The sequence below is a fragment of the Amblyomma mixtum genome, chromosome 8 (genome assembly GCF_055824585.1).
Source record: "Amblyomma mixtum isolate Tamu chromosome 8, ASM5582458v1, whole genome shotgun sequence".
Classification (NCBI taxonomy): domain Eukaryota; kingdom Metazoa; phylum Arthropoda; class Arachnida; order Ixodida; family Ixodidae; genus Amblyomma; species Amblyomma mixtum.
The window spans coordinates 54,853,145-54,876,431 of NC_143019.1; the positions used below are offsets into that span (position 1 = coordinate 54,853,145).

The 23,287-nt window shown below is 46.7% G+C and overlaps 1 protein-coding gene and 1 long non-coding RNA gene across 2 annotated transcripts in view; both read left to right on the plus strand.

The window, feature by feature from the left end:
- The first annotated feature begins 860 nt into the window (after positions 1–860).
- On the plus strand, positions 861–5,296 carry LOC149332476 (uncharacterized). Its single transcript, XR_016285221.1, has 2 exons — positions 861–1,258; positions 3,033–5,296. It is a non-coding gene; the product is annotated as an uncharacterized LOC149332476 (long non-coding RNA).
- A 2,543-nt stretch (positions 5,297–7,839) lies between these two features.
- Positions 7,840–23,287, plus strand: part of LOC149332477 (uncharacterized) — a 33,263-nt gene continuing 17,815 nt past the window's right edge. Inside the window, exons 1-4 of the mRNA XM_089557519.1 lie at positions 7,840–7,927; positions 9,401–9,724; positions 12,834–13,044; positions 20,215–20,407. Coding sequence (XP_089413645.1) covers positions 7,840–7,927; positions 9,401–9,724; positions 12,834–13,044; positions 20,215–20,407 — 816 coding nt within the window. The remainder of the gene's footprint in view (positions 7,928–9,400; positions 9,725–12,833; positions 13,045–20,214; positions 20,408–23,287) is intronic.

Below are 23,287 nucleotides of genomic sequence, written 5' to 3' on the forward strand. Positions count from 1 at the left end.
GTGCAGTATTAGCAGAACCTCTACAAAACTTCGTAAGTCACCTTTCCAGCATCGCAAAAACACTTTTACCATGGCGTTGCGGCTCGCGAGGGTCGGGAGTTGGGTGCAGCACTGAGGCCTGGCAAAGCTGCTTTTCACCGTTCCGTCGCGACTGCAGCGTGGTGACGGTTCATTTGACGGCTTGACAGAGTTGCGCCTAATTCCTTTATCGCCGCAACAACACAAGGCAGAAGCGTGCACAAGAGGCGCGCGACATTTTTCGGACAATATATTTCTCCAGCGCTGCACCCGATTTCTGCCACCCCCCCCCCCCCCCTCTTAAAAAAAAAAATGACCTCAATGGTAAAGACCCCTTCCGCTGTAAAGAGAGGCTGACTTCGTGAGTTTTGCAAAAGAGTAAACCTGTAGTTGAGACGGGCAGCCGCTACAGTAAACAGGCCCATTATTAAGATTATGTTCCTAACGTGCTTTTTTTTATCTTCGCTAGTATCTGTAGACATAAATTAATAAATATTGTTTGTTTTAAGCGCTTCCCACATTTTGCAACAGACCAGCTATCAGGCCTACAATTCAACTTCACTGTGTGACGAAAATTCCTTTACCATGCTGGCATGGCCCCACCTTGAGTATTTAGTCGTTAGGTGCGTATTAACTCTATGTTAGGTGCAATGCTGGCTTTTCTAGTCCGAGCAGATGTGCGCGCGCTTCATGCGGACGCCTACCGCACAGTCTGATAGTCGATCCTCGACTCAAGGACGCTGAACCAGGCGTTGCCTTCTCAAGGGAGGGAGATGCGTCTAGAACCACGTTGGTAGAAATGCCAGCACTTCTAATTATGAGTCCTGCCACACAGAATGAATTTCGCACCACAGAGTTACCGGCTCTTCCAAGGAAACAGAAACCGAAACTCCGTCCACGAGCAGCGGCAAAAAATAAAAAAAAAGTCACACCGAAGCCAATCCAGTCCAATCCCAAAGTCGTCAGCAGCGGCGCCATGTTCCTTTTGTTGCCGGCCGGCCGGGTGGCGTTTCGGGCGTAGTTTTTTTTTTGTTGCTGTTGCGCCTTGTGTGGTGTTTTCGTGCTGTGGTTTTCGAATGTGCTACAAAACTGGTGCGTGACCTGCGCGCTTCGAAAGACCTTCTGAAGCACCTGAAGTTCTTCTCAAGATATTGGACGTCGTATTGCGCCCTGCACCACGCCGTGACAATGCCGGCATCAACGTGGAAGAACGAACGACCTTGTGTGATTGCTTACGAATGTGAGTGCAGTTCTTTAAATTATCTGCCAAAATGTTGTACTGGGGTGCGTGAAGTGCTGTAAATGCTGCTGGGTGTTGTCTGACAACTTCTTCGGAGTGCAGTAGAAGTTTGAGTTCGATGCAACGGCTTCCGCATGTGCGCTGTTTGCACGTGACCGCGAACCTGTCACACAGCCACGGAAACCGTCGCTTCGCGCCTATAACTTCCTCTCCGCAGCGACGAAGTTGTGACATGGAGTACAGTTGCATGTTTTTACTCTCATGATATCGTTGTGCTCATTATTGCGATGATTGGGACCAACGAGCGGAAAGCACTGTGTTGGAACGACGTATGCTTCTCAGTGGCAGTAGTTCCCGGCGTTTAGTTTTTTCGTGTTTGTATGTGTGCGTGTGTACAGGGTATAATTCCAAGCTGAACAAAACATGGTCTGCCGAGTCCACGTTACAAATGCTCACAGTACTCAGGCCGTTCAGTGCCTAGAAGTGGAATGACGATGTAGCTACAACCGACTAGAGTTGCGCACGTCAAATGCAAGAGGAATGTTGCGGATGAGTTTCGCCGCGAAAATAACTTTTGGTAATCTCTTTCCGGCGTTATTCGTTCATAGAGAGTGTTTGTGGGCACTGGCTTTGGTTTTTTTTTTTTGGCATTACTTCGTACTGGCGCAAAAATGAATTGCACACTTACGGCTGTACCATCGCAAACTGCGCATGATGTTTTTGACTATGCTTTGAAACATTTTTATTTCGTAGGAATTTATGGGGACGCATGCGGTTTCTCCAGAGTTTATCAAAGAGAGAAGTACTGAGACTTGGATTTGGCCGAGATGTTCCCACTTGCACTGTAGTGTCATGCCGTAAAAAGCTTATTATTTTATATTGTGTTTTGTTATGTCTGTGGTATTGGTGCTGATTCATTTTCCTGGCTGTAATCTCACTGCTTTTCTGCAGCAACTGGAATATAGCTTTATTGATCTCGCTACCAGAGTGCTAGAGATATCGTGTTTTTAATTTATGTAACTGAATGGAGTCATTTATATGGATGCAATGGATTATACTGGCTAGCAGTTTAAAATAGTTATGTGACATTGTTAACGCACTTAATATCTTTCTACAACTATTTCAGCAGTGTCAATCCAGCATTAGTGGAGCAGGGAAGTGAAAAGTTTTCTAAATGCAGCAGGATCAGAATCCATCCCTTTGCTTAACGAGGGGGTCGTCGGCATCACCATCTTGTCAGATGTTTAGTGAGTGCAATTACTGTGTTTGAGTAGCCATTCCCAGAGACTCAGATGTAGACGCTTTGTGCTGCCTGTGAGCTACTGAGGTTGAGTGACAGCTGTTCTCAGTTTTCACTGCACCTAATTTACTTACTGCAATTAATCAGTCACTTGTAAAACACAGAAGACAGGTGAATTAGTTCTCTAAAAAAAGTGATTGTGATTGTCACTGCATTATAGTGGCAATAAATATGTATTAGATGAATACTGTTACAGGCTAATGTAATAGTTATTCATTCTTATGAAATGTTCTAGTCTGGCAGCAGTATCAGTCACAGCTGGGTGGTGTTTATAGTTCTTTTCGAAGTGTACATGCTATTTATTTTGAAATCATATACTTTCTGTATTGTGCTGTTAGTACTCTTCAAAGCTAGATCACTAGAGTACTACTGCTTGTAGATTATGATATGATTGATGCTTTTGTTTGCATTAGTGTGAAAGCAGTTGTGTGCTAGGTCTCACTGACTGATTTTTTTTCTTTGGCCTATAGGCAGACATCTGGGTACTTCAGACTGGCAAGCATGGGTGGTGCCTACCTGACACCTCCTCGTCTCTGCACAGATAACAATGATGTACCTAATAATCTACCGGCCATGTCACATCATTGGCTTACTGCAAGTGATCAGCACAGTTTATGAATGGAAATGCTGGTGTCTATGCAATTGAATTATTGTACTGTGGGATATGCACAATGAAGATCACATCCAAAGAATAGATGGAAGTGCCGATATGAACCAACAGTGCCTCCTTTTGACCAATTTTTATTTTCAGAATAATGCACTCAATTAAAAGATGAATTCTAAACTAAATATGTCTATACCAGCATAGTTAGGAAGTCAGATCTTGTATCAAGCATTTGCATATTTTAAATGTGTGCTTTGAGTTGGTTGTTAATATCCCAGCACATTTATCCTCCTTACTATTTACTACAAAGGAATGAAATAGGTTGGTTTTCGAAATATTTGTTTTGTTTCTCCTCTAAACCGAATATAGCTTTTCTTCTCATTTTTCTTTTTGTTCAGTTCACTTGATTACTGCAGCATATCATAGCTTTCTTTAGCAGTGAATTTTGCAGCCTGCTTATGATGGTCTCTTAGATTGTTGGCCAAGCTGACCATTGTGAATCCAGGCAACACTTAAACTCAGCTCAGGAAAGCATATGCATAGGTATAGTATTAGTTGTCTGTGGACAGCAGCAGTTGAGTGAAGAAAGGGGGCTGTAACAGATGACATTCACAGCTTATGTTGTCACCTAACAAGGATTATGGAGCAGCCAACTGTCAAGCATCCTATTCTGGCCGCCCTGTATTCCCTATGGTTGGATCAATTTGTACATGTGAAGCAATGTAGGAAAACACAAGTTACATATATGTAATGAAAGAAACCAGTTCTTTTGTTGGCACAGTCAGAGATTTGATGTACAGCTTTTTTGTGGTTAATAGCGAGTAGTGCAAACCAGTCTGAATTAAAATGCCAACAAAGGCACGTCCTTGTAGCAAACGGTAATATGCAGGATGGCTATCTGGTTCATTATTGCTCAGTATCAGACAAAGTACTCCTTGAAATTTGCATCCTCATGGGACGATTTTTAGTCATGTAGAGTAGAAATGAATAATGTACTCTGTTTTGTCATTCTTGTACTTTGCGTCTTGCTTAAATTAAGAATTTATTCCTGCTCAAAGGAGTACAGACACCTAACTTTTGGGTGCATGTTTTCTGCTTTGTAATGATTCGTAAGGCATGGATTATTATGTGGTATTCTAGTATGCCCGCTAAATAATTTAAAGTTCAATTTCTTTCTCATGCTGTTTCGGTTTCAACAGCAGAACGATCACTGTGACATCAAAGTGTGTTTACAGGTCTAGGAGACATGAAGCAACTGATATAATCCCTGCTTTGTCCTTTTAATTTGCTACAATGCTAAAGCCAAGCAGCCTCAACAGCCGGAATGACAACAAATGAAGAAGCAGCAATTTGCTGTTTTTTCATGCCTCATGTGACCTATAAGAGCACGTTAACGTTACATTCGTTGTTCGGATGTTGAAACCGTAACAGCATGAGAGCAAAATTCAATTATAAATTATTTATAGTTTGCAGCTGAATACCACCCGGTGATCCATGCGTAGTAGTGTCTTCCACATTACTGTGGAGAAGAAAGCATGCCACCAAAATTAGGTGCGTGTACTGTTTTAACAAGAGGCAGTTTAATTCTGGAAAGTAGATCTCACGTGTCCTCTTCTAAACAATTGCGACTCCTTCATCATGTTCACTCTGCTGTGCACACAATCCTTGGGACAGCTGTAAATGATATCCTTTCAGAATACTACATAAAGGTATACAGTGCTTTCTAACTTTTAATTCTCACAGAATGAACATGCAGCTAGCCTTTTGCTGTGGCTCCGACTAGCATTGTGTACCTTATGTAGGGCATAAGTGAATAAAATTAAGGCAGGCATATACTAAGAGCTGTTGAAGGCAGAAGGCTAGGCAGTATTTGTTTGAGTCGCTACTCCACTGTTTTTCCATGAAAACATACTCTCTTTGAGGTGTGATCTTCGTTGCACATGTGGCGCAGAAAATTAATCTAAAATTACTTGATTGTCTCAAAATAAAATGTGCTCGTACTGTTCGTGTGCCATGTCTCCTATCAGTTTCATCATAAATGCTGCTAATTACTAAGGCTCGCCAGGAGCTGCAAACGTTCAATTCCATAAGCTGCTGTAAAAGTTGCTAAGTGAAATAAAGTTAGTTGATTGTATGTCGTGTGCTGTTGCTCTGTATGATTTCTTGCATGCTTACAGCAATCAGTGGTTACATCACATATGTTACATTGTACATGCTGGGCTTCTATAGGAATGTGGTGGCCAATTAGTTATTGGAACTCATTACTCAGATCTTATACAGTGTCAAAAGCATCACATTGCAATGAAATAAATGCATTCCAATGGATTTACGTAAAATTCATATAACTAGTTTCAAAAGAAAGTTGTTACAGTATTTCTTTTAAAGGATGTTAGCCGTGTTCCTATAACAATGCGGTGGCCAATTAGTTATTGAAACACTGTACCCAAATTCTATACAAATTCAAAAGCAGCACATTACAATGAAATGAGTACACTCAAAATAATTTCTAAACAATTTCTCAAGGAGTTTCTAAACCAAGTCATTACAGAATTTCTTTTAAAGGACATTAGCCACATTTCTATAGCAATGCGGTGGCCAATTAGTTATTAAAACACTGTAGCCAAATTCTATACAGATTCAAAAGCAGCACATTACAATGAAATGAGTGCGCTCAAAAGGGTTTCTAAAGAGACTCCTCAAGGAGTTTCTAAAGCAACTCATTACAGTTTTTCTTTTAAAGGACGTTAGCCGTGTTCCTATAACAATGCGGTGGCCAATTAGTTATTGAAACTCTGGACAAAAATTCCATACAGATCTAAAAGAAACTCATTACATTTTAATGAGTAAATTTGAAAGACTTTCTAAAGAATCACAAAAGCAATTTTTGTAAGGGTGAAGTCTGGAACAAGAAAAGATAGAAGAAAAGCAATGGTTTCTTCAGATAGAGGAGGAAAAAATGGACCCAGAAGCCAGGTTTGATGACTGTAGATTAATTAGTTAATTGTGGGCAAAAATGTCGAAATTGCGTCGAAATAGCGCAGACGTCGATATAGCCACGGAAACGGTGTGACGTCACATCCACCGGAAGTCGTCACGGCATAGTGTCCTGGGCTTTCTCCTATCAACACTTTAGTTGCCAAAGTGTCCTCGCAACTTTTAGACGCATGTAACTCGTCTACAATTATGCGCTCAACTATATCCTCTGCAGGATAAAGACGTGTCCAACTGATCTTCAATTAGTTCTTTGGCGCCGACTGAGACCAATCTATTCTTGCCAGCCTCCTAATCTTATCTCGCCGACTGGATTTCTGCCGCCCCCCACTATGCTTGCCTTCCCTTGGAATCCACTCCATTTTCCTCAGGAACCACGAAATATCGGCTCTTCGGGCTGTATTAACTTGCCGTCGTATCCTCTTCTCAATCTCGCCTTAGATGTTAGCAAAGAGAAACTACAATCAGGAGCAGTTAAACACAAGGCGAAGCACACAAAGCCGATATTGATGCAGGAAACAAGACTGTGAAGTTTCTTTTTCTCCTTTTTCAGCATACCAAGCTGATCCGTAAGTTGCTGTTTCGCTGTACACGTAAACGTGGGCGATTACATTCGCAACTGTAATCAAGCACCGTTTACCGAAACACACGGCGACCATTTATCACACTGTTCCTAAAATTGCATATTATTACGTGATGTGCGCCATTGTTAGTGCACATTGCATTCGTAATAAGAAGGCGTACAGTGTTCTTTGAAAGTTCGCCGGCCGCTGTACCTGATAACAAAGCACTGGCCGCTGGCGGGATGTTGGTTCTGCTATACAGGGCCTTTGCGCGGTGAGAAGGGACGTCATTCTCTCTGCGTAAGGACTTGGGGGCAGTCAGCACGAATAATCCACCCGCAGAAACTTCTAAACAAGATTTCATCAAAATCTGTGCCTATGCGCTTGTATACTCATCGATCCCTCGAAAGATTACCCCTGGAGCAACTCAACTATCACCATAAGCAGCAGAAGCGGCTGCAACGCAAGGCACCGTTTAGCTGACAAGACTGGCGCACAACGCTAGAAAAAAAAAAAGACCTTCATTCGGCTACTTTTTTGTTTCTGTATGGCCTCTGAAACTGAAGACGGGGCTACGGTGTGAATGGTGTCGTTGGCGCCCCAGTTCTCGAATAGTAGATCTTCACATTAAAATAACTTGTACGTCGCCACAGGTGCCAGCAGCCGCGTTAAGAAGCAGCAGTGAAACCTTGGCTCTACTGGGCGATACAGCGACAGCTGTTAAAGGCACGTTCCCCAGGTCTGCGGAGCCGGCTTGGGCGTCGCCGGCGTACCACCGGTCAAAATTGTTGACTGCATACAGTAGCGTCATGCATGACGTCACTTCAACGCGCCACTCCTATTGGCTCCTCATGGCGCGTTGCAGTAGCGCCTTGCGTGACGTCGCTGCAACGCGCTATGGCAACGCACCATGCTTAGTGGTCCATACAGTGAGGTCACGTGTGATAACGTAGTGACGTCACGCACGCTCTGCCAGCGGAGCGGAGGCCAGAGAGCAGCCTAGGTACATTAAAGTTCACATCAGGAATAACCCGGGGCCGTCCGGCGTTCCCATAGTTTTTTCTTTGCTGCTGTACCCTACAGCATCTTCTTCTAATGCACTCGCAGCGAGCACGCATTCGGCATGGGGCCGGTTTTCGCCATTGGCCTCTTCTTGGCCTTGCTTGGCGTCGCCGGCGCTATCGTCTTCGTGGTGGCCAACAGTACTGAAGGTGCGCAGGCCATTGTTGCCGTAACCGAGTGACTTTTTGGTTGGCGCTCGAACTTTTCTTTCAACTTTAGATCAGGTGTTCAGTGGGGCTTCGACGGCAGTCGGTGGTTGAACAAGCCCATTTGCATACCCCTTGTATAAAGTACATAGGGATGCATCTACCACGACACTTGATTGCCGCGGCTTAACGTCGCAGGGTGTGAAATTGCGTTCTACCGATAGGAGAAGCTAGCGTTTGATTCCGGTCCGATTGTCAGAAGGGCTTTAATTCACTTTTACCGCGATAACTGTTAAAGCTTGCATTCTACCGTGTAGTCTGCAGCGTCAGCCGTGATTCTTTAATTAATGTGACTTATTTTAATTTACCTTAATAAAGGATATTTAGTTAAATTCATTAAATTGATGGGCAAGTGGCAAAAGGGAGAGAGGAAAACCCCTTCTTCCGCTTTTTAGGAGAGAGGGGAAGGAGAGGAAAAGTGCGAGGGGGAAGAGAGCGAGAATATACGAGGCAACGGATTACCCATAGACAGATACAACTCAAGAGTGAAGCGGCTTTTCCCCGTCAGAGAACCCCCCTCCAGCTAATGGCGTCGGCTGATTCTCATTAGCCCGCTACCGTGACAGTACAAGGACCGGCGTGACAATGCAGGGAGAGTACATCCAACTATGGAGGGAGGGGACAATCCCCTTTCACCGCCCACTCCCTGCATTCTCGTGTTAGCAGGATCCTGAGAATCGATCGATGATATTGGCTGGAAACCGGTCCTTTGACAGGGAACAGCCGCTTCGTTCTTGAGTTGTCTCCGCCTAGAGTGGCTTGGCATCCTATGCTGAGCGGAAGAATGCGCTACCTGAGGGTGGTTCCTGGGAAGAATGCAGGGGATATGGGGGATCCAAAGCTATAACAGCTTTCGCTTATTAATGCGCTAAGCCGGTAAGCTTAGATCCACAAACTTTCTTCCTCCTTTTTTGTTTTTGCTTGCACAGCGTGCGTATTGCAAATAGTGGAAATGTTCTGATTTAGTGGAAGTGAATAAAGCAAGTATTTGGTTTTTCGCGTCTTCTTGCAGTGAACGAACTTTCATGCTTGCTTGACACGTTTATTGTCACTAATGTTCTACCATGCTATACCATACAATGCCATACCATGCCACACCACACCACATCACACCACATCACACCACACCACACCACACCACACCACACCACACCACACCACACCACACCACACCACACCATACCATACCATACCATACATCCATACCATACCATAAAATTCAATACAATACCATACCACACCACACCACACCATACCATATGAAGTAGCTGGCTTCATTGCCTGTTGTGCAGTTGTACGTTTCTTTTTTTAAAAGAATACGGTCTCTCCTTTGTGATAGCGCGCGGGCTGCACCGTTTTTTTTTGTCCCCATCGAAATGTTGTATACGCTGAGAACAGGCTGTTGGCTTTGCGCAGCCGCCGAGGCTTCCGAAGACGATGGAGGGCTGGCAATCGGCGACGGCGGAGGTGGTGGTGGTGGCGGCGGTGGTGGTGGCGGCACGGTGGTCCTGCCTCCTGTTCAGACACCAAGTCCTTTGCCACCATCTGGTCCTCCCGCCGTGGGGCCACCAGGACCAGTTCCACCAGGACCAGTTCCACCAGGACCAGTTCCACCGGGACAACCAGCCCCTCCAGGACCAGTCCCGCCAGGACCAGTTCCACCGGGACCAGTTCCTCCGGGACCAGTTCCTCCGGGTCCAGCGACCAGGTCATCTACCAGAAGGCCTTCGCCATCAAATAGTGAGGGCTCGTTTTCATCCTTCATGGGCAGGCTGCTCAGATTTGCACTTCGACTTTATTAAGACAACAATGAAACAGTTGATGAAAAGGCAGACACATGCCTTACGAGCTGCCAACACCATATGACAAAAAGTGAAATGGGAAAGGAAAAGAATTGAAAAGCAAATGGCACGCGAGAAATCTCCCACAGTGTGACAAGAACGTCAGCACGTGCTAATAGGTCACGTGAGGCATGAAAAAATTGCGATTTAATAGCTTTGTCGTTTCCATTCGCTACAGGGCTGAAGTCGGACTGCCTCAAGAGCCGCGGCGGTTGAGTTTCTTTGGAGGAGGAATTCTAGAGGCCCGTGTACTGTGCGATGTCAGTGCACGTTAAAGAACCTCATATGGTCGAAATTCCCGGAGCCCTTCACTACGGCTCATAACCTGAGTCGCTTTGGGACGTTCAATCCCATAAACCAAACCAAACCAAACCGAATGTAGAAGTAACGATTATATTGCAGTCTTTTCAAGCCTCACATGACCTACAAGCGCACGTTGACGTTACAGTCATCGTTCGGCTTTTGAAACCGAAAAAAAAATTATAATAAAATACTTAGCGGTCGTAGGCGAATATCACGGGGTAATGCATGCATATTAGTGTCTTCCACATTATTATAGAAAAGAAAACAGGCCACCAATATTAGATAATTGCAACATCACGGGTATGTGAGACTTATTCGCGATTGGGGAACTGCGCTCACGCAGAACAACTTCTGAGTGCCATCCATATTTTTATAATCATTTGAATAAAATTCCAGAACATGTGATGCGTGCTATGGAGTTCAACTCGATGGCAGTGCGCTATTTTTACGAGCTTATATTTACGCAACACGACAGCAAATGTTCGGTTCTCATAACACATCTAATTGGAGAAAAAAGCGGATGCGCCAGGACTACTACCTTGTTGGAATGAGACATTACGATGTCATAGAAAACTGAGACTAGAAATGGCGTCGAGTAATTCATCTTTGTGTCTACTACAGAGCAAAAATTTATTTCTTTAACACGTGACTGGAAGTGGGAAACCACTCAGTTTAGTGCAGTGTAACATATTACATGGTCGTATCCAACCCGATCGTATTTCTGAACTGCTTGTGACATTTGTAGTTCGACCTATCGGTTCTTCGTTAACCAGCAATCAGTAAGGTAAATGTGTATACAAACCGGTGAATGATACCGGAAGTAAAATTAAGCAGTATTTTTGAAGGTCACTTAGAAGGACCTGTTGCAGGCTTTGGGCTCGTTTTCCTCTTTCCTGGACAGGTTGCTTAGATTTGGAGTTCGAGCTTTTCTCTTTTTCCGCCTTCCTTCCTCTTCAGGGAAGAGAGGGACAGAGGCTTGAGAGGCTAACTTAGGACACATTCCATGCGAAAGCCGTAGTTCACTAGCAGTCCTGAGAAAGCCGATGGGTCTCTCCTCGACCTTTGACCCTTGGCCTTTGAGATGAAATTACTTTGACTCGGTGGGGCTAGCGTAAGGTCACGGGGTACGAAAGATTTCGAAGGACAAGTTAAGGCAATGTTTAGTCAATAGTGAAACTAATTCGAAACCAAGAGCTTTCACACGTCATACTCGGTTTAATGGCGTTAAAACTATGTGTGTGGTAACGGGCTTTCTAATACCAGCGCATTATAAAAGTGAACTAGCTTATGGATGGATGGAAACAACTTTATTACACACAAAAAAAAATCTTCAGGGTGGTCCCCTACTGGTCCAGGAGTCCACAGGCTTGTGCTTCACGTAAAGCCCGATCCACCAGCCATTTCTGGCCGGCGGGCTGAGCGGTTCGTAAAGCAGCCTCCCAGGAAGAATGAGTGGGATTGGGGATGGGGGGTACTGCCTTTGGGGAAGTACATCCCAAAGGTAGTGAAAAATCTCTGCCTCTCCCGTAAACGAGAGTAGAGTAAGCATGAAATGTTTACGGGCCTAATGTCATCTCGGTGGACACCCGAACCGCACCGTACAGGAAGGGAGGAACGCCACCACCCGTTCAGCGCGATGCCTTGCCATTTGAACGCAAGGTTTTTTGAGGAAAGAAAATGGCGCAGTAATTATCTGCATCTCGGTGGACACCCGAACCGCACCGTAAAGGAAGGGAGGAACGCCACCACCCGTTCGGCGCGATGCCTTGCCCTTTGAACGCAGCGCTTCTCCCCCGGGCCCCTGTGCGCCTGCACGGCTTTGCTTCGATGCGCGAAGCCCCTAAGAGATCACGTATGTCAACGAAGTGTAACGTGGCATTTATGTGCTTTTTGCACGCGTTATTAGAAATCGGAAATTATAATTCCGTGCATTATCAAACCCACAGCTCCACTGATATCTTGATAAACATTGAGAAGGCACTGGCAGCAGTTATTTTTTGTCTCATTTGGAGACCAACCGGCGCTTGCATGCCGGTCGCGTAGGAGGGCTTAGAGAGTCTCGTTAAATCTCGTTAAGTCTCGTACGGTGCCCGGATGTTCTCTTTTCAGAGCTCGGATGACTGGAATTCAGTGCCCGGATGAGTGGATTTCAGTGCCCGGATGACTGGAATTCAGTGCCCGGATGACTGGAATTCAGTGCCCGGATGAGTGGATTTCAGTGCCCGGATGAGTGGATTTCAGTGCCCGGATGATGGCTCTCGGTCTCGGCGTGACGTCACCACACTGCCGACAACGGGAGCTAAAAGCATTTCATGCTTAAAAGTGTGGATCTGGGCACGCCACAAGTGGTACAATCAGGAGGAAAGGTGGGGTGAAAGCATGAGAGACGGTAGGGTGAAATAAAGGAGCCTGTCTGTAATTGTCGCCATGTGGCGTTGGATAAGGGCGACAAGGTACTGTGAGGTGGTGGCAGTGTCATGCGGCTGAGTTTGTAGAATGTGGTGATTTGATTATATGTAGAGAGGACCGATGGGGCCTCTTGTGCAGGGTTAGGTGCCTGATCATATATTTGAAGGAGTGTTAGGATGAGTGACGGAATGTGCGAGTAAGTGAAGTGAGTGGGAGCGAGTGGGAGATTAGTCAATGTCGAAGGCGCTCGAGTGACTCTCTCGTTCCCGTTACGTGTGGTCGCGTTGTGCACGCAGGGTACCGGGAACTGGTGTGCACGGTGAACCGCGCGGCCACCACGCCCGTCGGCTATCCCCCGGACGGCCTCTGCCACTACCTGTATTACGGGGAGGTCTACGTCCTGGACGGCGAGGTGAGGGCCACTACGTCTCCGATCAGCTACGAAACCTTCCTCGGGGTGGCCAAAAACTACAGCATTACCGGCGCGGGCATCACATTCCACCCACGGTGAGTGAATAGCTAGCTTCAGCATCGAGCCAAGCTATAGAAGCATGTGCTTTCCATAGCAGAGGAAGCAGAATGGCCGTGTTTCGATGGAGGCGAAACTCAAGAGGCGCCCGTGGGCTGTGCGATGTCAGTGCACGTTAATTTTCCCCAGGTGGTCGAAATTATTCCGGAGAACTCCATTACGGCACCACTTTCTACTTTCACTCCCACCTTCCTCCTTTCCCTTACCACGTGGCTCAGGTGTCCGCCGATATATGTGAGACAGATACTGCGCCATTTCCATTCCCCAAAAACCAATTTACCAATTTACCAGAATGCTAAATTGGTAAATTTTTTTAGGAAAGGAAATGGCGCAGTATCTGTCTCACTTATATCTGTGGACACCTGAACCGCGCCGCGAGGGAAGGGAGGAAGGTGGGACTGAAAGAAGAGAGAAAGAAAGAGGTGCCGTAGTGGAGGTCTCCATAATAGTTTCGACCACCTGGGGATCTTTAGCCGTAAGGGAAGGGAGGTAGGTGGGACTGACAGAAGAAAGACAGAAAGGGGTGCCGTAGTGGAGGGCTCCGGAATAGTTTCGACCACTTGGGGATCTTTAGCCTTAAGGAGAGGGAGGAAGGCGGAACTGAAAGAAGAGAGAGAGAAGGGGGTGCCGTAGTGGAGGTCTCCGGAATAGTTTCGACCACCTGGGGATCTTTAGCCGTAAGGGAAGGGAGGTAGGTGGGACTTAAAGATGAAAGAGACAAAGAGGTGCCGTAGTGGAGGGCTCCGGAATAGTTTCGACCACTTGGGGATCTTTAGCCTTAAGGGGAGGGAGGAAGTTGGAACTGAAAGAAATAAAGAGAGAAAGGGGTGTTGTAGTGAAAAGCTCCGGAATAATGTCGACCACCTGGGGATCTTTAGCCGCAAGGAAAGGGAGGAAGATGGTACCGAAAGAAGAAAGAGAGAAAGAAGTGCCGTAGTGCCATAGTGGAGGGCTCCGGAATACTTCCGACCACCTGGGGACCTTTAACGTGCGCTGACATAGCACAGAACAAGGGCGCCTTTTGCGTTCCCCCTCAATCGAAATGCGGCCGCCGTGGTCGGGTTCAAAACCAGGTACTCCGGCTCGGTAGACGAGCGCCTTAACCACTGGGCCACAGCGGCGGGTGAAGCACTATGCCCAGAGTCCAACTGCACTGAAACTTCGCACACCTGCAATGTTGCGTAAAGTCTGAAAATTTAAAGCAGGATTGAGTTATAGAGTTAGGTTTCGCACTTTCCCGTGCTCGCTCTCCTTTTCCGCGGGAAATTTTGTCCGCGGACGGACCTCAGTAACGACTAAGTACAGATAAGGTTTTAATTTGGTTTATTGGGGTTTAACGTCCCAAAGCAACTCAGGCTATGGGCACGCCGTAGGGAAGAGCTCCGGAAATTTCGACCCACTCGGGTTATTTAACGTGCACTGATGTCGCACAGTACACGGGCCCCTAGAATTTCGCCTTCATCGAGATTCGGCCGCCGCGGCCGGGATCTTACCCGCGTCTTTCCGGTCAGCAGCCGAGTGCCGTATACTGAGTCACCGCGGCGGGGCCACAGATAAGGATGACAAAGAAGGATCACAAAAAAAAAATTGAAGAGAGTCTGAATTATATGATGGTGTGGAGAATGAGATAGCATTCAAGGCTGAAGTCCGCTCGGCCTGTTTCTCCGTCTCCGGCGGTGCACTTCTATATACGGTCCCTCTCTCCGCTCGCGGGGATACGGTAGTCACACGCGGCGTTGATTCTGGTTTCATTACAACCTGATACGTGGAGATGCCTAAACAAGTCTGCACACAATCCCACCTTCTTCTAACTGTCGCTGAGCCCGCCACAAGACTTAGCTTTGTCACGTGACCAGCGCACCCGCCAACTTCCCCGAGGTAGTTGTAGACTAGTAGCGCAACTCTCATAGAAGCCCGTATGTTCAAAACATGGCGGCTGATGTTGCGGAGCCAGCGCCTTCTTCGAAGGGTGAAGCGTACTAAAGAATGACGTCATAACTAAAAAACAAAAATTGCTTGCGGTTTAGCATCGCTAAGCACGTAATACTGAGCGAAAGGCGGTTTTTGAAGGCGATACACCAATGCCATTACATGAAAGCAAGATTGAGGTGTCCACTGACCCAGTGAGCAAGTGGCGCTCCTTTCCTTTCATCAAAACGTACCCTTCAACATTAATGCCAGCGCCTATGAACCAATGAACGCCGGCGGCCCACTTGTTTTGTTTGGTTTGGTATTTGAGGAAAAAAAATAATGCAGTAACTGTCACATCATGGTGGACACCCGAACCCCGCCTTAAGGGAAGGGATCAAGGAGGGAGTGAAAGAAGGAAGGAAGATGAAATTGAAATTGGTTTTTGAGGAAAGGTAATGGCGCAGTATCTGGCTCACATCTCGCTGGACATCTGAACCAGGCCTTAAGGGAAGGGACAAAGGAAGGAATGAGAGAAGATATGTCACGTGGGTGCAACGCCACTAACGCTCCTCCACTTGGTGGTCAAATTGCGGTGCCGATGACCGTGGCTTGACTAGGCCAGTGAAGCTTTCGCTTTTAAAAATCGTGAAACGTCAGAAGTACGCGTTTTAAGACGGAACCCTTTAATGCCTCATCGTTGTAAGGAGTTGTCGATAGAAATGTCACGCTTTTCAATTGGTCGAAACGGTCATGACGTCACAGTGCGCGAATTTCAAACGGGGCCATTTGTACTTTCGCTAGTAACCATACAACCAATTAAAGGGATCGTATAGTGATGCTCTAAGTGGAAATTAGTTTAGTTAGTTGCTTAATTACTTAATTAGCCTAATTAGCCTTTCTAGTCAGGCCAGATAAATAAACAAAACCGAGTAGGAAATTGGTCGAGTTCAGGAATCGAACCCCGATCTCCTGAGTGCGAGACGAGCATGCTAACCACTCCGCCATGCCAGCTCGATGGTTGGAAATGAACAAAGGTGCGTCTAGTGAATACGGTGTCTTCTTTCACTCCCACCTTCCTCCCTTCCCGTTACGGTGAGGTTCAGGTGTCCCCCGAGGTATGCGAGACAGATAATTTCCTTTCCTAAAAAACCAATTTACCGACGAGCAAGGCGTAGAACCGAACGGGCAATGGCGTTCTATGGACTCCCTGGCAGCGTTGCAAGACGCTGTCGCGTTTCACTCTTAGGGGCGAAGCTTAACATCTTAACAACACATCAGTGACACAAGCAGCAACAACCCGCCTAAGGCTATCGCCTGAACGCACTTTAGGTCAACAAAGTGCCCCCCCTGAATTTTGTTGGCGGTAAAAATAAATCTTTGAACGCATTGAGGTTCCTTGTCCCACACGAGACAAGGGCGAAGAAAGAAGACATGACGAGTGGCGACTACAAACGACATATCCTGCCATGCCATGCGCCATGCTGACAAAAATGCTGCCTTTTATAGTGCTTTACAGTGCTTTTACAGAGCTTGTTTTGCGTGTATTTCTTTTGTGTGTTCCGAACAGTGAATTACTACAACAGCTTTGCTGCAGCGTCCAACTGGGTCCACCGTAAATAGTGTCTGCATCAATATCCATATCAGTTTTTAGAATTCAGAAAACGTCGTTAACCTCGCTGCTATGGCCAAGAAGGTTTGGCTATTTCGATGAGGTACGTGCACTCTAAAGGTTGATTTGCCTGCAAGCTTCTCGAAAGCCTTGTATTCTGGCGCGGTGTGACCAATTGTTTTGGGTCACAGCGCCGAGGGTAACCGCGTTTTCGAACTCGAAATTCCAAGAACTGATATGGGTATTACTTACGGTGGGCTACACGCCTTTCAATAATTAAGGAGCCTAATAATAATAATTATAAAGTTCAGTATCGAATTTTAGTTAACCTTCCTGCTAGTTAGCAGGTCCTAGCTGTATTCTAATGTATTACACCCCTGACAATGCTATGCTGAAAAAACGCGCTCTTTTAACTGAAAAAGCCTATTTTTGAAAATTATGTAAAATCTTAAGTGAAGCACCTTGTATATCGCCCACACTAATAAAAGCACACTACGCACAGTTCACTCTGGGAACCCTTCTTGTTGTCCTCTATCTTCGTTTTGAATGTATTTACTATACTTCGTATACCAATCATGTGTAAAGTGCCCGCTTATCGAGGCACGGGTGCGCCCTACTTTAAACCAACTTGAGTGTACGGTTGTTCCTGTGCTCAGGCAAGAAACCGCGAACGTGACAGAAGCTGCCATGGTCCTTGTGTTTACAACCGTGCACTCTAAACTCGAATTCCCCTATATGGGAGTAAAAAAGGGGGTAAGCTGTCCTCTAGCACACACCCTTTTGTGAAAGGGTGTGCTGTAGAGGAGAACTTACACCCTTTTTAGTACTTTCCATGGGCGTCCGGAGGGGGGGGGGCAAGGGGGGGCGGCTGCACCCCCCTGGAAAATCACTCCCTCGAACCGTGAGTGATGGCCGCACGCCAGGGGCGGTGGTGCGCTCAGCCAAAAGGGTAAAAGCAGCCCCGCTTCGACGCTTGGTCACATCTGCGAAATGCCGCGTCCGGGCGCGCGTCGTTCCGCCGTTTTCAAACCACGCCACCGCCAGCTCTGCTGAAGGACGACCTGTTGCAGACATGCAGCGGCACCGGCGAGCATGTGTTTCGAGATGGGTGTCTGTTTCTTTGATCTCTAGAGAGATAGCGACACGGAGGCAGACAGTGCACAGGGCACAGGTGGTGGTGGTGGTAGTGGTTTATTTAAAAAAAAATAAAAAGTGAAGCAAAAGAGTGTTGCCGGCCGCGGCAATCGCTATCTAATATCTTAAGCACCCGAGCTGCAGCCGGCGGAAACGAAAGGGAAAGGGAGAAGATAGTGAGGAGAAGTATAGAGGGGAGCGACAGCGAGAAAGGACAGGGGAGAGCTTTGTACACTATTTACAAAATACAAAAGTAATCTAGTTCGCGCCGCTCGCGCGCTAAGAGGGCACAGGTCGCTCGCTAGAATCAGGTTACGTTCGTACGCCGGCCACCGATGAATTCTTGAGGGGGGAAGGACAAATCAGCCGTGTCCACCCCCGCTTTGTCGGGCTGCTCAGGGGCAAGCGGGCGACGAGTTGGCGCCGCCGCCGCTCGCTGTCTCCTCCGATCCACGGGAGAGCTCAGTGCGGTAGAAGCGCCGCTTTCAGAACCTTCGGCAAAGGGGATTAGCTGCTTTTGTTCACGGCGACGCAGTCTCCAGAGGCGCCCCCACACCAGCGTTCCTTGCGTCTTCTCCGAAAACCAGCGCCTTTGGTCAACGCAGCCCGATGGCGCCTGCCTGGCTCGCCTGTCACCTCTGGCTGGGCCTCAAATCACAACAGCGCCCATGTACTGTGCGTGTCAGTGCATGGTAAAGAGACCCAGGTGGTCGACATTATCCGAAACTCTGTACTACTCCGTCCCTTATAGCCTGAGTCGTTTTGGGGCTCTGAACCCCATAAAAGCACAAAAACAAATTTTCCGACCGAATTAGTTGCGGGTGTCCCTTCCCCTCGGAAGTCGCGCGGCGTTCCTTACACCCCAAAAGTGCGCATTCGTGGATATTGTGGCAAGTAAGCCCTTGCACATGTGCGCGCCTCTGTGTTTGTGCTTCGGTGTTTTTAGTGGCGGGTTGTCAACGAAGGTGAGAACAACCAAGACAGCGGACGAGAAAACGACGAGCGGCGAGCAGTGTGTGTGCGGTTGCTCGACTGTGCGGATGCGCGAGCAAGATGGAGCGAGGTGTATGAAGCTGCGAGCGTGCATTTATCTTGTAAATAAGTTTTCGTTGTATATAGTCATCTTTTGTTTTCAACGTACTCGTTCAACCATTTTTCCAATCAATATATATGATGACTGTGCACTGAGAGCGTGTAATGAAGCACAGAAATGAATTTATCACCCGTGTAACTACGCAATTCGCCCAGAAAAATCCGAGGCGCCTACAGTTGCTGTTCAAGGAAGACTGACTGAGTGACTGTAGTTGCGTGTTTGTGAACATATTGCGCTGTGTGCTGGTCATCAATTCGGGTGAGTCGAGAACCCGTATGCAGTAAGACTGAGCACTTCGAGTATTGATAGTATCTTTTTGCATTTTTATTAATTTTAATTGTTTCTTTGTTGATAAACTCCAATGTATCTCTACAATCCGCGCTTTAATTTGCTGCTTGTAATTTTCTTTCATGTGTGTATTTTACTTATTTTTTATTTATGTATAAATAAATAAATTTACTCCGCAAATAGTGCCTTTTCGCTACGAATATACCCCCCCCCCCCTCCGGCGCCAACAACCAATGGGCCCCCCCCTGAAAAAAATTCTGCGGACGCCCTTGGTACTTTCTGTTAAGAGTGTAGATAAAAACTGGCAGTGGTTTAGCTCTGGTGAAACCTGGAGGATTGCGAAAACAACGAGGAGAGACAGAGGGGCGATGGAGAGCGCGTGGCAGCGGCGGCGGCCCCGGCACGCTAGCTATGCGCCGCTACTGCGCATGCGCAACTGGCGAGCGCGGCGGCGGCACCTCTGCTCTGTGGTGGTGGTGGTAAACGTTTATTTGGTCTATTTTACAATATTTTTTTGCGGCTTCAGATGAAGTCTTCCATCTTATCATCAGGGTCGGTTCCCCTAGTCCAGGGCTCCGCTGAGGGTAGCTGCCCTGCGTGCCCGCCTGACTAGTCCTTGTTGGACTTTCAGGATGTCGCTGGATAGCATCCTCTCCCACTGTTCCGCACTCGGGTTTTCAATGATGGATAGCTTGTCTATTTTCTCGCATACCCATGTGGTATGGTATAATGTTGGTTTGTCTCCACACCACGGGCACTCGCTCTTGTACTGTGTGGGGTAAATTTTGGTTAGGATGTTTAGGCACGGGAATGTTCCCGTTTGTAACTGCCGCCATGCTACGGCGTCTTCTCTATTGAGTTGTTTGTGTGGGTCACCCGCGCAGCAACGGCGGCGGCGCGTTAGCTGTGCGCCATGTGACGTCACTGCTCCTCGCGCATGCGCAGTATGGCTTTTCGTCAGCTCCTCGAAATGGCTCGGCGACTCGCGTAGTGTTGCTTTCGCAACAATACGGAGCCGGCATTCATGCCAGCTGGAAGCTACAAAAAATTACAAATAATCCAAGTACTGTTACATTTCTCCAATAATTTCACGCCTCTTTGTATCTGTTCCAGGTATACAACCGCACAGGCGCTGATGGCGAATGAAAGCGCGAAAACAGGGAATGCGAGTGACGCAATGGACATTGAAATGCATTTGAAGTTCCTGCGAACGAATTACAGCGTCGCCCACTACGGCATCATCAACTTGTTCGCCCGGATGAAGGCCCTCCGGCCCCTGGTGAACAACATGTTAAAGGTGCTGGAGGTAAGTGGCGCCGCCTATCTACACTGTTAGACTTCATAGCAGACTTTTCTGAAAAGATAACACGCGACTGCTGCTTCAGCAGAGAGATTTGTGACTTGTGCGATAGATGGCGCCATCACTTAAGGAGCTGCGCTGGGTCTTTAGAAGCTTGCTCCTAGCCGGCTGCTTTACGGTTGATTCTGGCGGTGTTCTTTATCTTCTAGACGGCGACGACCCCGACAGAAATTCAACAGGATAGCTAAGCGGGCTAGTTCGTGATACATTATGCAAAAACAGCGCGAACAAACGGGGACGGAATGAAGAATACACAGGAACAAGCGCTGTCAGAAAGCTCCTCCAATAATTTCTCGTTATCATCTCGCACCTTACTCTCTCCACCCCCCCCCCCCCTTTTTTTTTGGAACCACACTACATACCCTATAAGATCGTCTGCTAACGGCTGTATGGATTACATGTCCCGTCTATGCCCAATTCCCCTGGTTGATTTCATTTAGGATATCATTAGCTGACATTCCCTAACCAACGCTGCCGTTTCCAGTCTCTTAATGCTACAGCTGTAATGTAATTTCCCGTAGGTTAAATGCTAATTTTAATAAGTGTTTATCCTTACCAGCCGCGAAGCTTAAAATGAAAGTTAAGGAAGTTAAGTTAAGGAAGTTAAGGTGGATGTTGAAGAAACACACAGACGAGGACGATGCTGCATCGTCTTCGTCTGTATGTTTCTTCAACGTCCTTTTTCACTTCCTGCTGCTGAATTATACGATCAAAATGAAAATTAAGCCATAACCTGCGGCTGCCTCCAAGAGATCGACCGATTGTAGCGCCGCCTGTGAGCTTTGCATGCCAGCTGTTAGCGGCACCCTTCAACTTTCTATTGCTCACCCAACAATTACTCGGAATGGCGTAAGTGGCGTTACAATCTTCTGGTCTCCATGTTTTGGCCCAACCGGAGCGCAGCATTTCGACAAATTCTTCTTCAAAGGAGTTCAGCAAATATGCCTATCAGAGAGCTCTGGTTTTGCTGAGGTTGACACGGCCACAGGTCCTGGGTATATTGTATACTGGGGTGACCACTACTTGCTCTTGACCGTGGTCATTTTAAAAGGCGGGTATGACATAAGTGGCTGCGTCTCTGCCTTTTGATTGTGCTGCCAAAATATTTCTCTCACTTGTCTTTCGTCACGCGCGTGTCCGAAAGAACTTATTTTTCGGATAATCGAATACTAGATATTATGTTTCATACCTATTCAACAAGATTAGCCGATAGAAGACTTGAAAATTAGAATAAAAGCGACCCATGAACGGCGGCGAAGGTGCACATCGTCACTGCAACGGATGGTACGCGTTTCGTCCGTATGCGTCCGCTCATAGAAGACAAAACGCATAGCGCGAACTCCGCGGATGGCACGCACGTTCTACAGGAAGCGGATCCATAAAGTGTTGTGTAGTATTGAGCGCACTCTGTGTTCAAAACGTGCTTTGTTTTAAGGCGAAAGCCTTTAATGGTTCATACTGTCGTCCGTTAGCAAAGCCTGACACACGCATTTAACTTAGAAACTAAAAAAATATATAGAAGAAAACTAATGGTTGCTTCAGATAGATGAACCTAGAAGCCAAGTTTGATGAGTGTAGATTAATTAGTTAAATAATTTAGAGGCAAGAATGTCGAAATTGCATCGAAATAGCGCGGACGTCGATATAGCCACGGGAACGGTGTGACGTCACATCCACCGGAAGTCGTCACGGCATAGTGAAAATTATCACAGAATGGTCGAGAAAATGTCGTATTTGTGTCAAATTAGATGGAAAAATGTGTAATTAAGCGTAATTAACACTTAATATCACCGAATGATGCATAATTTGGGTATCGATATAGCCACGGGAACGGTGTAACGTCACATCCACCGGAAGTCGTCACGGCATAGTGTCCTCGGCTTTCGCCTCTCAACACTTTAGTTGCCAAAGTGTCCTCGCAATTTTATGCATTAAATGTAGTCAACGACGAAGTACAACTTTTATTTACTCATTAATTAGCATATCTGCAAAAGCGAGGTTACCTGCTATAGTTGGTACTGCATTGTGAAAACCTGCTCAAGGAACATTAGCCAATAATGACGCAGAAGGAACGTGTCGCACGAACGCTGACTACCAAGTGGGCTCTACTTCCCGATGGGCACTGAACCTCCCATGGACGTCCTGCAGACATCCTAAACATCCGCAGGACGTCCATGGGACTTCCAATGCCCATTGGGTTCGTAGCACAAGCAATTTTATATGCGGAAAGAAATGCGGCAAATTCTGTACTGAGGCCAGATTATGGTGGAGTCAATTCCCAAAATAAAAATAAAGAATCCACAAGTAAAAACTAATAAAAGCCCGGAGTTATATAAGAAGGGCCGTCACGGGAAAAAAGAACCGCACCAAAATGTAGGATGGAAACGTGGCGAAAAGGGGCGGGTCAGTGTTGTATGACAATGAAACGTTAGTGAATAAAATATTCGTTGCGCACGGTCGAATGTGGACCGACATAATGGAGCTACTTAAACCAAAACATACGAGACTGGTGACCGATCAATTAACTGCGCATGATCAGCCTCACTCAGTAACTCCCACTATTTCTTGGAAAGAAGGGAGGTGCGCTTACAAACTGGCCATTTGCACTACAAATTTCAAGTTTTTCGACTCTCTATCCTATATCGTCCTTGATAACGCCTGTATAATATTAGGTATAAAATTACTTGTGCTACAAAATAAAATAATTTTGGTATAGTAGGCTGTCGTGTGTGCATCTTTTTTTGCTTCATTATTTGTCCCTCTTTCTGACGCTGCATTTTTCACAACACATAACGTATTTGATTGATTATTCGCGCTAGAGCTGCG